Raw genomic sequence first — 16,520 nt, forward strand, 5'->3', positions numbered from 1 at the left:
GGTGTAGTACATTCATTGGCTCTTTAGATCCAGAGTGTGTTGCAAGAATGTGAGCAGTCTGTGGATTGTTCTTGTTTAGACAGTAGCTTAGGGGAAAACACAAGCCACAGACATCTGAAATCTCATCTCAAGTCCTGAGGGGAGAATCTGTGATGGGTTTGGATGGCAACAACAAAGCAGAAGACTATGTGTTCCCCCTCCTCAAAACACACACACACGCACAGATATACACTACTCGCCATCTCCTGCTGTGCCTCTTTTACTCCTCTGCAAGTCTGAACAACACTCCAGCCTTTTAGATGTCAATCAGTACCCACCCCCCTACAGCTGCCCACCTAATCCAATAGGTATTTACAGAGAGAGAGAGTGAGGGAGGGGTGATGGAAGCACCTGGGGATGACGTCCTGGTGCGGTGGAATCCAGTAACACACCCTGCTGTGAAAACACACTGACGGATACACAATAAACAAGCCTTCTCTGTCTCCTGGTCATGAAAATGAGAAACATATTTCGACCTTGCATATGCAGACGGGCTGAATACGAAATTGCCTTTGTGGAAATCGCTGCAACCTTAACCTTATTTACATTCTTGTTTTACTTCCAATTTTTTTTTGCTCAAAAGGATAAAACTTATTCTTCCTCTGAAACCTTTCCGCTGATGTCACTATTGGATAATGTTAAGAAATAGCCGTTGTTTTGGCAAATCCAAATTCAGTCTGGCTCCTTTCTGACATACAGTACTGTTCAGAGGTTTCGGGTCATTACATTTTTTTTGTTTTTTTTTTTTGGAAAGATTTTGAAAAGTTTTATTCTGCAAGGATGCATCCAATGACATCCCACTCTGTTTTTCTACTTTTTTCTGCTTTGCTCTGAAATTGAACGACTGCAATAAAATGAGTTGCAAATGGTAATTCACAGTGACTTTTAAAAAGGCAAATTTAACTCATTTTTGAGTTGGAAACCATTTCTGCCTTGCTCTGGTCAATTGCATATCCAAAAGCACATTGGGCCCTAAGCAATGCCAGGAATTGGGTGAGAGTCAAGACCACAGAGGCCCTAATTTGCTTTTGGGGACGCTGTTTGACATTCTTTTTAGACAGGCATGTCACAAGTTGTTTTACTGAGCCATTTTCATCCCTGGCTCTGAGACGAGGGGAAAACAAAGGCAGACGAGCAATCGTCTCGGTGCTGTTTTTGCAGGAGTTGGTTTAACAGGCCTCTTCATTGTTGTCAGAGCTGTCTGTCGGCTAGACTGCAAAAATTCCCAGCTCATAAAGGCCCAACATACTGAAGGCCCTGTCTTTGAGTGCATCTGTGTATTATTTCCCAGAGAAGATAGTCATGCTTTGGCCAACTTCAGATAGGTGTGTTCAAGCAGATACGCTGACAGGTTCAAGCACCTTCCGAAGATGTGCAGTTGCACAGAGCTCTTACAAAACTTATTGACAGCTGGCATTGATTATTTTTTTCTGCAGTAACACAGTGTTGAAGTGAGTGATGTATGTATATTTGCATTTATACATTTGACAAATATTCATTCCCTTGTAATCGAACCCATGACCTTGGTGTTGTTAACGCCATCCTCTACTGTATGAGCTACAGGAATGTAGTCTCAAAATCAGAGACCTTGCCCTTGAATTACCGATCTGTCTGATTGTGATCGGATCAACTGAGACAGATCCTTATTCCAGATGAAAACTGGGACACATATCATTCTCTACACCATCAGTTCGCAACTGTTTTGATAGGGCTGTGACTACAGGGAAAGATAATAAAAAATATAAAAAATAATAAAACTGCACTTCAAAAAATTATTTTTCAAAGTTTAAGTTATTTACAACTTAGATTTTTTTTTACAGTGCAGTTTTTTTGGAGGACGTATTACAAGAAAATTTTAGAAAAGTCTTTTGTACATCAAAATGTCATGTTTAATTCAATGCTTTTTCATTGTAATAAATTGAAATTAAGTGAAAATTGTTTCTATACCAAATTTTTAAAAAACTTTTTTGTTTTAACACTTTGGTTTAGGGTCCAATTCTCACTATTAACTAGTTTCTTATTAGCATGCATATCACTAGGATATTGGCTGTTTATTAGTACTTATAAAGCACATATTAATGCCTTATTCTGCATGACCATATTCTACATGCATTATCCCTACCCAATACTCAAACTTAACTACCTTACTAACTATTAATAAGCAGTAATTAGGAGTTTATTGAGGCAAAAGTCGTTGTTAATAGTTAGTTAATAGCGAGAATTGGAGCCTAATCTAAAGTGTGACTGTTTTGTTTTGTTGCAAAATTGTCAGTTTTCCTTTTCAGCATTTGTCATAACAATAATTGCTGGGCCTGTGTAGTTCTTCGGGGTCAGGGTCAGGTATCCGGATGGTGTCAGGTGAATACAGCCTAATTATATAGGGCTTTCTTCAGGCTGATTAGTTGACTAATCATTCAGGAATACACTGACTAGTGTGATTTGAAGACATGTTGTTTTTTTCAACCCTACACCATGAAGCAGTCCTGGTCCAGCATGCTAATCCTGGTTCTCTCTTTCTGTTTGTTTTTTTAGCATGCTGTATTTTTTTTCAATCATATAACACAGAGGTTTCTCTCTCCTACTCAAGCTTTTGGGGTGAAATATCCATCTGTGGAGCTCTGCCGTTTCTTTGACACAGAGTTTATAAAGCAGCTGTGCATGTGGCGTTACCGGTCACTGTGCGCGGGTCTCCGTGTGGGAGTCTTACGTGCCGGCGTGCAGAAGCCGCTATCAGTTGATCCCTGTCATTATCGGAGCTCTTCAAACAAACTGTTGGAAGCCCATTACCAGCACTTACCATGTGATAGCATCTCAACTGAGCCCTCAAACTCTCCTGAAACCTTTTACCAATCAGGGGAGGAGGCCTTGCTCCAAGCCGCCAAGAGGGATGTTTTGAAAGGCTGCTTGGTCATTTCCTTTAACCAGACGGAGACCGTGTGGCTCTAATCTAATACTCCTGTTAGGGCCGTGCACAGTCCAGCTGTCTCTCTTGCTCATTTGCCGCACATATCAATGATATTAGTTCCCCTTTGGCTTGCAAGCTTGAGTTTTTATTGTTGGACTAGGGACAAGTTGTTGTGTGAAGGCATTTGTGTTGTATAAAAAAGAACAGCGTGCTTGTTCCAGCTTGCCATCGAGAGAAAGGCAAACATTTTGTTGTTTCACTGCCCCCGCAGGAATAGATCAGTACAGTCACACACTTGTAAACGCATAAATATGTGCCTACTTACTGCACTGTAAAAGTGCTTTTGTGCACGGTTATATAATTGAGACCATATCTTGTGACGTATTTGTATATGACAAACCGATTCAAAGGATCTAGATGTCAAATTGAAACATTATATGACAAGCACTCATTTAAGGGTTGCACTATAAATCAAATATGATTCCGGTTGCGATGCTTAGTGAAGTGATGGTTACAGCATTCCATGTTTTTTTGTTTTTTTTGTGACCTGATTTTTGCTGAGTTTGAGCATTTTAACCAATCACAGACATGTGTTTTGTGTGCATGAATGCAGCAGCCATTCCAAGACGTTTAAATTAGTATATAAACCTTTCAATAATGGCCTTTATGAAGAAATGTTTTGCAATCTGATCTGAATTATGTTTTACTTCATTTTGCTTTAGTACCAAAGTGAGAAGATTAGAATTTTCTGCCACTCACTTGCAATGTAGATGCTGTAACACCCAATATACACTGCAATAAAACAAGGTGTAGATGTGGTGTAAATTAGAACTGTATTTATATTCCAGTAGCTTTTTTATTATAATGGGAGTTTTACAATATACTCACTTTGGTGGCTTTTGTTTATAATTTCATCACAAGTGTATTTACTGTTCCTGTCTCATTTAGTGTTGTATTTATCTAACAAATGTAATTTTAAAGTAAATCCTAATCTTAATTGTGCAGCCCTAAGTGATCACACATAGAATAAAGGATCACTGAAAGGGAGATGTGTTCAGAAAAGAGGAAAATAGTGAGTCTGTGTCATTAAAAGGCCAAGGCACAAGCACTACATTGTATCAGATTATTTATTTACCGAAACATTTTCCCGTTAAAGTGTTGGCTTTCCTTCGCAGCTGGCATGAGTTTGTGTGCAAGAGGGATCAAAATGAAATGAGAGCAATGCGTGTGTCTGAACACTTCTCCATTTCCTCAGAGATTCCACCATCTTTCATCTCCACCTCTGCTTTCCTGCCAGGTTCCTCTCCGTTCCTTCACTCATCACCATCAGCACTTACTTCTACTGTAAACAGTCAGACAATGAAACGTTCTGGTGGATTAATCAGTTATCTAAGGATCTTATTTCTTATTGTGCATTTTCCAATACATTGTTTTTGGCTGGAAGCAGATGAAGTTGGCCATGAAAGATGATGGAGAATTCATTTTGCAACAAATTTTAATATCTTAGATCTTAATAATAGTAATATCACATCTTAACGTGGTAAATTTTCTGATTGAAACAAAATATTCAAAGTGGAAAAAATGTAGGCCGGGACCAGGATGGAGCCAGAATTGGATACAAGTTTGCAGTTTGATACTCCCTTCTGAAACATGACCGACTCTCACTTTTGAGGACACGGAGGCAGAAGGTCAAGGTCACCCATCTCAATGTATCCCAATGAAAACATTTATTTTTCCAAATCTAGTCTTTATTGGTTATTAATCACTGTAAAAAAAAATAAAAAAAAATCATATTATTAATGAACATTTGTTTGTCTTGTTTTCCAGTTAAAATATCTTGAATAATGATCTTGAATATAAGTATATTTTGTCTTACTGATCTGGCAGATTTTTCACTTGTTTTGCCTTGTTTATAACCTAAAGTGCCAGTTCATTAAGACAAAATACAATTAAATGAAAGATTGATTTTCTGATTTTTTTTTTTTTTTGCTTCACAAAAAAAGACAAATTAAAAAGTAATTAGTCATTAGTAATAAGTAATTTTTGCAGTGTTCCCACAGAGCAGTCTTGTGTTTTGCTGTTAAAAACACGAGACAGGTCAGTGGAACATTAAAGGGGGGGTGAAATGCTCATTTTCACTCAATCTCCTGTTAATCTTGAGTACCTATAGAGTAGTATTGCACCCTTCATATCTCCAAAAAGTCTTTAGTTTTATTATATTATATTAAGAAAGATTGGATGTACCGAGTCTTTCCGGAAAAAAACGAGCGGCTGGAGGCGGGCCGTGTGGGCGAAGCTAAAGCTGTGCTAACGCGCCGAGCTAACAACACACAGAGACAATAGATTAGAAGCAGTTTTACTCACCGAACCTTTATCATTGTGACTGCTCGATCCTTAAGCATTAGACGATCTGCAAATCCATCGATCTGGGCTTTGTTTATAAAACAATCATCGTCGAAATGCAGGGAACAAACAGTCTACACAACTCCGTTTATGCTCAGGAAAAACAAACTCCATCCACTGGTGCCTTAACGCCGGGTTCTTTGGGAATCTGTGCAGGGTTGTCTTGCCCTGGCAACCAAAAACACACTTCTTTGGTGACACTGACTTCCCAAAAGCCGGGCAGGGCGCTTTGATGGCGAACTGCTTTCGCTCTCTCTCTCTGGTCTAAGCGTGCGCGCGCGCCCGCGATCTTACCGGAGAAGTGCCCTTAGGACCCATATTAGGAAATTCCGTTACATCTGACGTCACACATACCCATACTCGAAAAAAACTTTCCGAAACTTGTGTCAAACCGGAAGGACAATTTTTGGCACAGAAATACTCCTTCAAACGTACAATTAAATTTATGAAACTTTGTCCATGTTTAGCATGGGAATCCAACTCTTTAACAGTGTAAAAAACTCAGTGTGCATGAAATAGCATTTCACCCCCCCTTTAAAAAAAAGTGCAAGGTCTAGAGATGTGCTTTTTAAAAGTTAAACTTATTTAAACTTGAGCGCCACATTTTTAGAATGTCGTGTCATGCTTAAAGGTCCATGCACACTGAGTCCGAAATTTTCGCACGTTAAGAAATAAATACGACCTCTTGTTTTGTCAATCACGCTTGAACACTGCCTCTGAAACTTTTGTCCGTCATAAAAAAAATTGGATAAGGTTCGATTTTCTGCGTTTTTCGCATCTGTAGCAAGCATTTCACAATTCAGAGCCACCGAATCACGAGTACGAAAAATTTTTGGACTTATGCTGCAAGAGCATCATGCACATACGTCTAGAGCGTGTTTACATAGAAAAACAACGTAAAAGTGGTGCATTGGAATGGAAAAATGTAACGGACCCTTAATGTTCTAATTTGAACACTAACTTAGTGTTTTAACTATTAGCAGGATTTTTGAAAGGCTGTATTGCCTACTAGAAGTAGCCTAAAACAATGCTATAACAATGCTAAATATATATTTGGCTGTTGTTGGCTAAAATAGTTTTTTACTTGTCTAAGTGGCCTAAGTGAAGTAACCAGTTGGCCTGGTTACGAAGACAAACACACACACACGTATAAATATATACAGTATAAATATATATAGAGTGCTTCAGTGCTTTGTCGTTTGTCATTGATAGAGGACGGTTCTGCTTTTTATTCTCTAGTGTGCTTGCTGTCTGTATTGCTGTAATCACACATGCAATGCAGGGCCTTTTGTGTAAAAGGGAATTCATAAAGTCTTTGTTAATATTTTGGCCACAAGCGACTCCCACACTTGTCTGTTTTTTGGAGAGTTGGCGTAACCGCAGTCGGAGTGGGAGACAGAGTCAGGAGTGGCCTCTCTCTGCCAGGTCATTAAGAGCTCAGTTTGGGAATTTTGCAAATTGTTCACAAATGGAATCTCAGCTCGACTGACTCTATCCCGAAAATCCGGTGGATTACTTTCCTCCCCTCTGCCCCTTCTGTACTCCTCCACTCCTATGTGGATTTCCTTTCTTGATCCCACCGTTCCAGGGAGAGAGACTATATAGCGGAGGGGATAGACTGTGCGTTAGGCTGAGGCACAGAGTGTGAACGAGCATTGAAAGGTAAAGAGTGCACTGGCATTTTAGCAAGATGACAGATGAAGATAAAGAGATCAGCGTTGAGAGGGGGCGGAGCTTCAATGTTTGCAACAGGCAGGACTGGGCACGTGCAGTATGAGGATTCTGCCATGGCGATCGGGTGTGGGAGGGGCTTCCTAGTGGATTTAGGGAGGGACCTTGTCCTAAGGGGTGTGGCCTAAAAGTCAGGGGGAGGAGTAGGTAACTTTTTGCCAGTCAAGATCATAACTACAAAACATGTGGTTTCCAGTTTTGAATACCTCATGTCAAAAGTCATGAGAATGCTAAAGAAGCAAGAATACTGGCATGCCAAGAGAGAGAAAGAAATGGCGGGGGGTGGGAGAAAGAAACAGGCACAGAGAATGCTTGTTTGAGAGATTGCCAAGTTTGATAAGTTTGTGAAAAGTTTTACTGTTTCTTTTTTATGCGGTGCAGAACACGAGGAGGCTGAGTGAGACTGGAACAGCCTGTCTTCTAGCCCTGTTTTCCCTTCTGGTCTGGTCTTCCAGTGACACTTCCAGATTCTCGGGGAGATGTATTGTGTGTACGAGTAAGATGTCAGGATAAGATTTCATGTCTCCTCAGAGCCAAACATGTGTACGATATTGCTTCAGGTGGACGCCATGATAAATGTCCGATGGTGTTGGGATGGGAGTTTTGGGACTGAGGCAGTACTGGTGAATACTTTTATGCCTCAAGCTAGTTTTAAACAGTTACATTTCAGTCACACTACTCTATTAGAAATGTTACTTTAAACATAAAAAAGTGATTTTGAAATGTTATTAACTTTAAGCATTTAAAATGCTGCAATGAGACTTAAATCAGTGAATCGTTTTTTAATCCATTCATTTGCATGATCTGTGTGAATTAACTGATTCATTAGAAATTGTATCTGTGTATATCTACAGTGCTGGTCAGAATTATTTAACCCCTTGGTAAATATGATCAAAGATGGCTGTAAAAAATAAATCTGCATGGTTAATCCTTTTGATATTTTATAAAAAACAATTAGCAAAAATCTAACCTTTCATTGAAGTAAAAGAATTGAAAGTGGAGGGAAAATGACATTATGAATTTTTTTTATTATTTATTTATTTATTTATTATTATTATTTATAAATGTTTTACACATTTTGGAGCTATTACCACACTACTTAAAATATAGTAATGTTATTTGCATCACTAATTTGACTTAATTACTCCCCTTGACTGGTGTTAGCAGCACTGGTGTAATATTTGCAACTGGTGCACTATTAATAATAATAATTACACAATTTTGGAGCTATTATATGTCATTACTAATATGTGGTTATGTTAGTAGCATTGCTACAGGCTATAGTCGCTCATATGCCAGGAATTCTGGAATGTGTTTAAACATGCATACTTTTGCATAGGACATGCTGTTGAAATTGAGTGTTGTAGAGCGTTTTGTGTGTGTCAAAGGTGTGTGTTTCATGACTCAAAATGTGTGTTTGAATGGTATGTGCATGTGTGTCAATATCTGCCTGTTTCCTGAGGGAGCTACAAGAACTAGTTGTGGTAATCTGAGGCGTGCGTGCGCAGACGGAGCTAAAATGAAGTGGTGTTCTGTGTCTCTGTCATCGCCGGCAATCTGTCTGGACACATCCACACACACAGAAACACATGACTCTCTGTTGCTTACACTCTGCACAAACTTCCTGAGCTGTATAACATGATACACAGATTTAAAAAACTAGCAGAATAGGCAATGCATGCTCAATCAATCCTTCCTATAAACATTTCTTCCCCCGGGGGAATTTTCTTGCTCAGAGGTTGCTAATGGAGAGGTTGCAGAGGACATAATGGAGTTAATTATGTTTCATTTAAAGGGATAGTTCACCCAAAAATGAATATTCTGTCATAAAAAACCTATTTGACTTTATTTCTTCTGTGAAACACAAAATAAGATATTTTGAATTTTAATTTTAGTTTAAAATACACTTAATATTTAGTATCGATCTGACTGCACTGACATTATTGGATGAGAGTAAAATGAAATTGAGCTGAATAATGAAGCTATTGTCTTTGTAGAGCTGCTTTATACAGTTTAAATTGTATACTATTCGTTTCATAATAACAACAATACTGTTACTGTCTTGTCTAAATTGTATAAAGCACTATATAAATAAATTTGACTTGACTTGAATTTGAAAAAACATTGGACCCCATTGAATGGACAAAAAATATTTTTTCTAAATATTACCTTCAGAAGAAAGTCATTACAGGTTTGTAACGACATGAAGGTGGGGGAACTATCCCGTTAGATGTCCCTAAAATACCTTGTAAATACAAATAGACACAAATACAACATAAAAGGTTTTGAAAGGATTTTTTTCTCAAGATAGAAATCTGAGAAGCAGGAGGCTTAATTTGCCCTCCATTTAATCTCATCGCTGTCTAGGAGAAACAGTTGAGATATTAAAGAGATCTCCTTTGTGATTTTTCATTCCTTTGAGGCCACACGCTTGCAAACCAGTCCTGGCTAATATCTCTAATGCATTGTGTCTGCTGTCTGAGGTCCACATCAGTGAGTCATGCATGTTAAACCTGATTCTGAGGCTCGGTTTGGTGACTGGACGCCTGAGATCAGCTCATCTGGTGCGGCTCGTCTGGCCTGGAAAGCAGAGATGACAGGGAGCCAGCTAAGTGAGATGGATTCCCAGCAGTTCTGGGTCTGTTTGTCATCGGAGTTTTGTCACATGACAGGAAGGAGGGAATCGTGTGTGTGTGTGTGTGTGTGTGAGAGAGAGAGAGAAGTATGGAAGAGCAAAACTGAACTAAACTGTCTTTAAAGATGTTCCTCTGGGTTGTTTAAAAAGTGTAGCAGGGTTGGATGAGTATAAGTTTGAAAACAGAAGGAAAACGAGGGAGTGGAGGTGGTGGAGAGTGATGGAGAATAGCTTGAGCTCCAGAGAGAGAGAAGGAGAGGGAGGGAGAGCAGGATAAGTTGGGGGAAAGTTAGTGGCCCAGTGGGGATTTCTTCTGGAGTTCAACCTCCTTGGCTGGGGAAGGGAGGGAGGGAGGGAGGGGGGGAGGAACTTGGGTCAGCACTATGAAGTTGGATTAAATGTCCAAGTCAACTCTTTTTTTTTTTTTTTTTTTTTCACTCTCAGACTACACTGAACAGTTTCTAACAAAAGATTTTCAGCGGGAGAGAAGAAATCACAGAGTTATAACAGTTTATGTCTCTGAATGACAATACACAGGCGCTTTTATCCATGAGGAAAAAATCAGTTTATCACAGAGGAGCCAACAGTATTAGCAGTACCGCAATATCGAATTTCAGCAGTAAGAAGTGTAGCTGTGGAAAAATTTGAGAACAGAGATGACGAAAAGTGTGGTTTGGACCCGAAGGAAAAGTCTGTGATAGTTTTATATACATCATTCATCTACATATAAATGCTAAAATACATTGTTTTTGTTTAATTAAAGTCAAACACGAGCTTTAACATGTTCGAAAAGGAACATTTGAAAGTAGTTGCTTTCTGTATCTTTGTTTTGTTTCCAATTGTATAAATATTAGGGCTGTCAAAAGATTAATCGCGATTAATCGCATCCAAAATAAAAGTTTGTGTTTACATAATATATGTGTGTACTCTGTATAATTATTTTGTATATATAAATACACACACATGCATGTATATATTTAAGAAATATTTGCATATACTGTATATATTTATATATAATTTATATTATATATAAATATAATTTTTTTATACACATTTTTCGTAAATATATACAAGCATGCGTGTATTTATATATACAAATTTAATTATACACAGTACACACACATATATTATTTAAACACAAACTTTCATTTTGGATGCGATTAATCGCGATTAATCTTTTGACAGCCCTAATAAATTTATAAACATCCTTAAAACAAAATTAGTTCACTTTAGAAGCAACATTGCATAAAAAATGAATATTAAAATATATTTTCAGAGTATATCTTAAATTAAGCTATTTAAAAAAAATATTTTTATTAAACTTAAGAAAACTTAAAAAATTTAGACTTCAGCATCTTAATAAAAATAAGTAACTATTGATATTAAATAAATACACTAGAATTAAAAAGTTGATAATATTCCAAAAGATTTCTGTTTCATACTTTCTATTCATCAAAGAGTCCTGAAAAAATGTTTTACAGTTTCTACAAAAATATTAAGCAGCACAACTGTTTTCAACTTTGATAATAATCAGAAATGTTTCTTGAGCAGCAAATCATTAGAATAATTTCTGAAGGATCATGTGACACTTAAAACTGGAGTAATGATCATCACAGGAATAAATTACATTTTAAAATATATTAAAGTAGAAGCTATTTATTTTAATTACAATAATGTTTCACAATATTGCTGTTTTTTTCTGTTTGTTTGTTTGTTTAATGATAAAATAAATGCAAATGAACATTGGCTTTCAAAAACATTTGAATAGTGGTTTATTTTTTTGAAAATGCATCTTTAATTAGGTGAAATGTTTTTAAACATAAACCTCAATACATTTTGTTAGATTGATGTTTAAAATAAGATTTTTAAAATGTGATGAGGTAAAGCAAAAGCTTAATTCCAAGTCTTAATATTTCATGCAGTTATGCTTCTCAAGTAAACTATCTTTTTTTCTTCTTTTTTCTTTTTTAGATATTTTACTAAAAGTTTTGCTCCATCTTAAAAATGTGTTAGATTTTATTATAATTCCACCATTGTACTTTTTGATCTGTTCTTTTGTTTGTTCTTTTGCCACCCCCAGCCTTTATGACACAACAATTACATGAAGAACCTCAGTGTTACAATTGATGTACTTTACTGTCTGCTCAAACAAAAGGTCCATTAAAGTGCCCTACTCTCTCTCTCTCACTCACTCTCTCTCCCCCACTCATATTCTCCTTCTCTCTCTCTCGCTCTCTCTCCCTCACTCCCTCACTCTTTCTTCCTGTCTGTGTCTATGAGGGTCGCCTAAAGAAAATAAATGAGAACCATAACAAAGTCAAGAGCCACAAGATCAATAAACAGCCTAATGAATACCATTCTCTGCGCATGCCCCGACGTGCTCCGAGAAGGACTCTTTGTTTCTTTGTAAGTGTGAAAACGCAAAGGGGGTTTGGGAAAATGAAAAGCAGAATTCCACAGAGTGGGAGATTGTGAGTGTATTTGGAAGGAAGGGCAGTATGTGTTTATAGAGAGCTCGACCAGCAGCGCAGATTGACAGGAAATGGTGTCTTTTCTTAGGCGGCTGGGCCGTACCACTAGCAGCGGGCCGACGGGGGTGGGGAGGGGGGTGAAGATGGATGAGGCAAGGCCGAGACGCAGGCACCTCTGTTGCTCCTGGCATTGTGTTCAGCTGTTTGCTTGACTTGAACCCTGGTATGGCTCCGTCCACTCCCCAGCTGTTCACTCATTGAAAGCCATTGGCACTGACACTGGCAGAGCTATTTATTTCATTAGGGGTTTTTTTTCAGGTCATGTAGTGCTGATTGCCTGTGTTGTGGAGGTATATGTGGTTTATTAGGGGTAGGGGGAGTAATTTGGGGCAACTAGGATTGTGGGGGGTGAATGGCAAGAACTTGTTGAATTGACTGGTAATCTCTGAGCTGCTTGTTACACGATCTAGTGTTTGTACACCAAACCCAATGGTCATGGTCATGACAACCTGAAAAAATAAATAAATCAAAAAACATTCCCAAAAGTTTCTATTTGTGTTCTGCTTTAAAGTATTTACTCGGCTAGATATTGTGTAGAGTAAAATTTGCCGCAAATCACCACAGTAACATCTTATGAGTGTGCAAATGACTTTAATATGTATAATCGCTTGCTTGTAGAATCTTGGTATCTGATATAGAAATGGAAATCTATCCCAGCAATCTATTAAATGATTCTGAACAGCTTGAAAGGTCATGCAAAAAAAAAGGTCATTAGTCAAAATAGTGTGGGAGACCTGAATAGTCAGTGTAGATGCCATTTGAATTTGTACTTGAATGAAAACAAGGCTATGAGGAATGGAAGTACGTTTCATTTTAAAGGTTGTACTGTATGGTTACTAATTGAGTTTTTTTTTTTAAATAATGTTTAATTTATTAGAATATATAAAGAAAAATATATATATTTTTAATTATTATCATATTATTATTGTATTAATATTAGATCATACATATTAAAAAATAATTGATTTATTGGTTAACTGTTCCTGTAGACCAATAGACCATCATCCTGGTAGACACATTTAATTGCGTTCACAACCTGATTGGTCGGCTTTTATGACGTATTGCCAATTTTGAGACAGAACTTACCGAACATCCAAAACAATGCTGTGTGCTGGGCAAAATGTGCAGCCTACATATGATGGTATTTTGACCAGCTGAGAACTCGTGAAGAGCTTATGAAATGTGTAAAGGAGTCAAAACAGCGGCAGGAATCCCTCCGTCACAAACACAAACGAAGATCTGCTGCGAGGAGAAGCGCTTCTGATGCCTGTATCAAACTGTGATGGGGACATGACGAGAAAAAAACGATATGCGTGAGCATTCGGTCCTTTTTAGGGTCTCATCTTCCTGTTTTTGGTTCGTTTGCATGTCTTTGGTCCATGCTGCATTCATATTTCATTCGAACCGAGTTTGTTTAGAAGTGGACAGTGACCCATCTTTTCAGCGGGCTCGGTCCACTTGTTTAGTGCGCACCAGGGTTCGGATGGCAGCGTTCACACTTTCAAATGAACCACAATCGCACCAGGGTTCGTTTTAATCCAAACTTGCCAAGTGAGAACATACCCTAACTATTTAAATCCATCATTTATATCGGCCGTTCATTTAGAGCAGCCCATGTTGCCCCAGTTGTTTTACACTCTATGAATGACTCATTTTTGTAGTTTCATCTGCTAAGTAAGCAACTTCAGCTTTAACCAAGTGTATGGTTCTATCCCCTCACAGCTTCATTTTCACGCATGTCAAATGAAATTGACGCTGTCTACTGACTGTAGTCCATGGGAAGAGACTCAAATTCATCATGTCTTGGTTGCAAGTGTGAAGACAAGCCCTGACATTCCTTCCCAAGTTCATCTTCCTGTTGGTCTCCTGCTTGGCGTCCTCTAGCGCATGGATTCTCCCTGCAAACTGAATAAAGTTCTTCTTTTAAAAGCTTCTATGAGGGCCAGAGGGGGCTTTGAATATTCGCCACATACTTAATGAGGTAGAGACAGCAGCGGCTATCAGTCATTTACTCTGTTTTTGTGGAGACAAAGGCGAGAATTTTGCCCTGGCATCTGCTGCTTGCACAATGCTCACTCTCTCTCTCTCACTCTCTCTCGCTTGCTCTGGACTTTAATGTGGTTATGATTAGAGACGGGGCTGAGGGATGGGTTCGGGGGGTTGGGGGGGGGGGGGGGCTCATATGTACTGCAAGGGAAAAAAGGGGGAGGTGCGCAAAGCAAGAGCGCCTGTTTGTGTGCAGTGCGTGCTGAAATATGAATCACAAAAGAGACAAAAAGAGGCCAGCTAGAATCAAATAAAAGTTTGTCCTCTAACCAGATCAGAGCTGGCAATGCAAACACACAAATGGCCCCTCCCTGTGGCCCTCTCTCTCTCTCTGTCTTTCTCCACCCTCTCTCTCTCTCTGTCTCTCTCTCTCTCTCTCTCACCCCCCCCCCCCCTTCTCGATCACCCTCTCTCTCTCTCTCCACCCCCCTCTGTGTGCGCAGGACTGAGGCAGTTGGTTCGCTCCAGTGTGTCTGAGAGCCGCGAGTGCTATGTGGGGCTGTTATTTAGGTCTGTTACAACACGCTAGGAGCAGCTCACCCCGAGCAACCAGCACCGCAGATCAGCCGGAGAGGGAAAAAGAAACAAGCAGCGTGAGAGAGAGAGAGGAAACGCTTACAAGAGCAAAAGCAGCGGGATCAGGCAGCACGTATATCCTGAGTAGAGGAATTCCAGCAGGGGATTTAGCGCTGTCGTAGCTGCGGGTGTTGTTATTGTTTTTTTTGGTGACGCGAGGCAATCGGAGGCGGGTGGGCGACAGGGACGCATCATGTTCGACTGTATGGAGGCTCTGGGCATGGGTCCCCGCCAACTCTACGATGTCACCAACCGGGGTGCATGCATGCTTCGGAAGGCGAGTCCCTTCTACGCCGGACTGGACCCTTTCGCTTGGACAGGGACGGCTAGTGTACGCTGTAAGTGCCTTTTCTTATTCATTTAAACGGGGCCTCTGATCTCACGTTGACCCTCTGTGCCAAACGAACCACTCGAGCTGCATTTATCAAGCTGCGTTTGAGATGCTGTTTGAGTCGATCGTTTTCCATGATTGTCACGAACAGAGTCTGGTTTCACCAACAGTGTGGGTAACCTGATTTTTGACCTTGCCAGTTGATGAAAAGTTAAACAGAAAGGAAGTAATGTGAGAGGGAGAGATGAAAGAGAGAGTGTTTGAGAGAAAGAGAGAGAGAGAGAGAGGTGGGTGGGGGGGAACCTGACACTGTGCTATAATTTCAGTCATGCAGATTGCATTTGTCTTCTTCACTTCACAATTGTGCCTGACAGCTCTGGTATCCCAGCATGCCTGACTACGGCTCAGCCCACACAACAGCATCAAACAAGCGTAAAAGTAAAAAAAACCGAGAGGGACATTACTCAAGTATGTCTCACTGATGAAACTCTTAGATTGGGAATTAGAAAGCGGGTTGGGTGATTAGACTGTGACAGGAATCCAAATGGCAAATAATAAATAGTAAAGAATTGGCTTAAATCTACTGAGTGGAAAGTTTAGTAAGTATGAGAGCTTGAAACCTGGAAAGCTTTTCGTTTTTCTCTCTCTGTCTCCATTTCAATAATTTAATTTTTCCTACCTCCGTTCCAGACTTTAGACAGCCTTTGGCTCTAAAAACAGCACTGCTTTAGCAAAACTGGGGTCCATAATAATAGGGGACCAGACTGAGAGAAAGGGAAAATACTGCAATACAATGCGACACTGAGGGAAAAGAACTCAGATGTCCAGATCTGTAAACATAGCCGTTACCCTTTTCCCAAAATGCACGCCGCTCTTGTTGTTTTCCATTTGTATTTGTCGAAGCTTCTGCTTTTTGTTCCTCCTTCTCGGCCTCTGAGGGCAATTCATCTGTCTTCATTAATCGTGAAAGACACCAACGTTTCAGTGGCTGTCAGCCACACTGGGTTCTCTTTAATGAAGACAGATGCCCTGTCTGAGCTCGACCCGGAGGGGAGGGAGGGAGGGAGGGAGGGAGGTCCATAATGCCTCTTCTCCTTGGCCAGAGCCCTGATGATAACAAGATGAAATCTGTTTATTTAATCAGTCATGTCTCACCAACGCTACACAAGCACACAGTCAGGGCCCACGATGGAAAACGAGCCCTCCGAATGCGCCACTGCTGCATCTCGGATTCTGTTCCTTCCTGGTTCCAGCAAATAGTGGAGATCGAGAGGCAATTGGACAGATCCTGCTGCCCTAAGGGAAGAGCAGAAGCGGTGTACT

The 16,520-nt window shown here is 39.6% G+C and overlaps 1 protein-coding gene across 5 annotated transcripts in view; it reads left to right on the forward strand.

Annotated features, from left to right (window-relative positions):
* rarga (retinoic acid receptor gamma a) overlaps positions 1–16,520 on the forward strand; it is a 52,073-nt gene that overhangs the window by 13,967 nt on the left and 21,586 nt on the right. For 3 of the 5 annotated variants that reach the window (XR_014031720.1, XM_081386962.1, XM_081386964.1), the window contains exon 1: positions 14,734–15,204. The exons of the other annotated variants lie outside the window; for them this stretch is intronic. Coding sequence is in view for 2 of the 3 variants with exons in the window: in XM_081386962.1 (XP_081243088.1) it covers positions 15,060–15,204 (145 nt within the window). In the remaining variant the exon portion in view is untranslated. Of the gene's footprint in view, positions 1–14,733; positions 15,205–16,520 lie in introns of those variants that run through there. 5 annotated transcript variants of the gene reach the window in all.

The sequence above is a fragment of the Scardinius erythrophthalmus genome, assembly GCF_964197995.2.
Source record: "Scardinius erythrophthalmus genome assembly, chromosome: 15".
NCBI lineage: Eukaryota > Metazoa > Chordata > Actinopteri > Cypriniformes > Leuciscidae > Scardinius > Scardinius erythrophthalmus.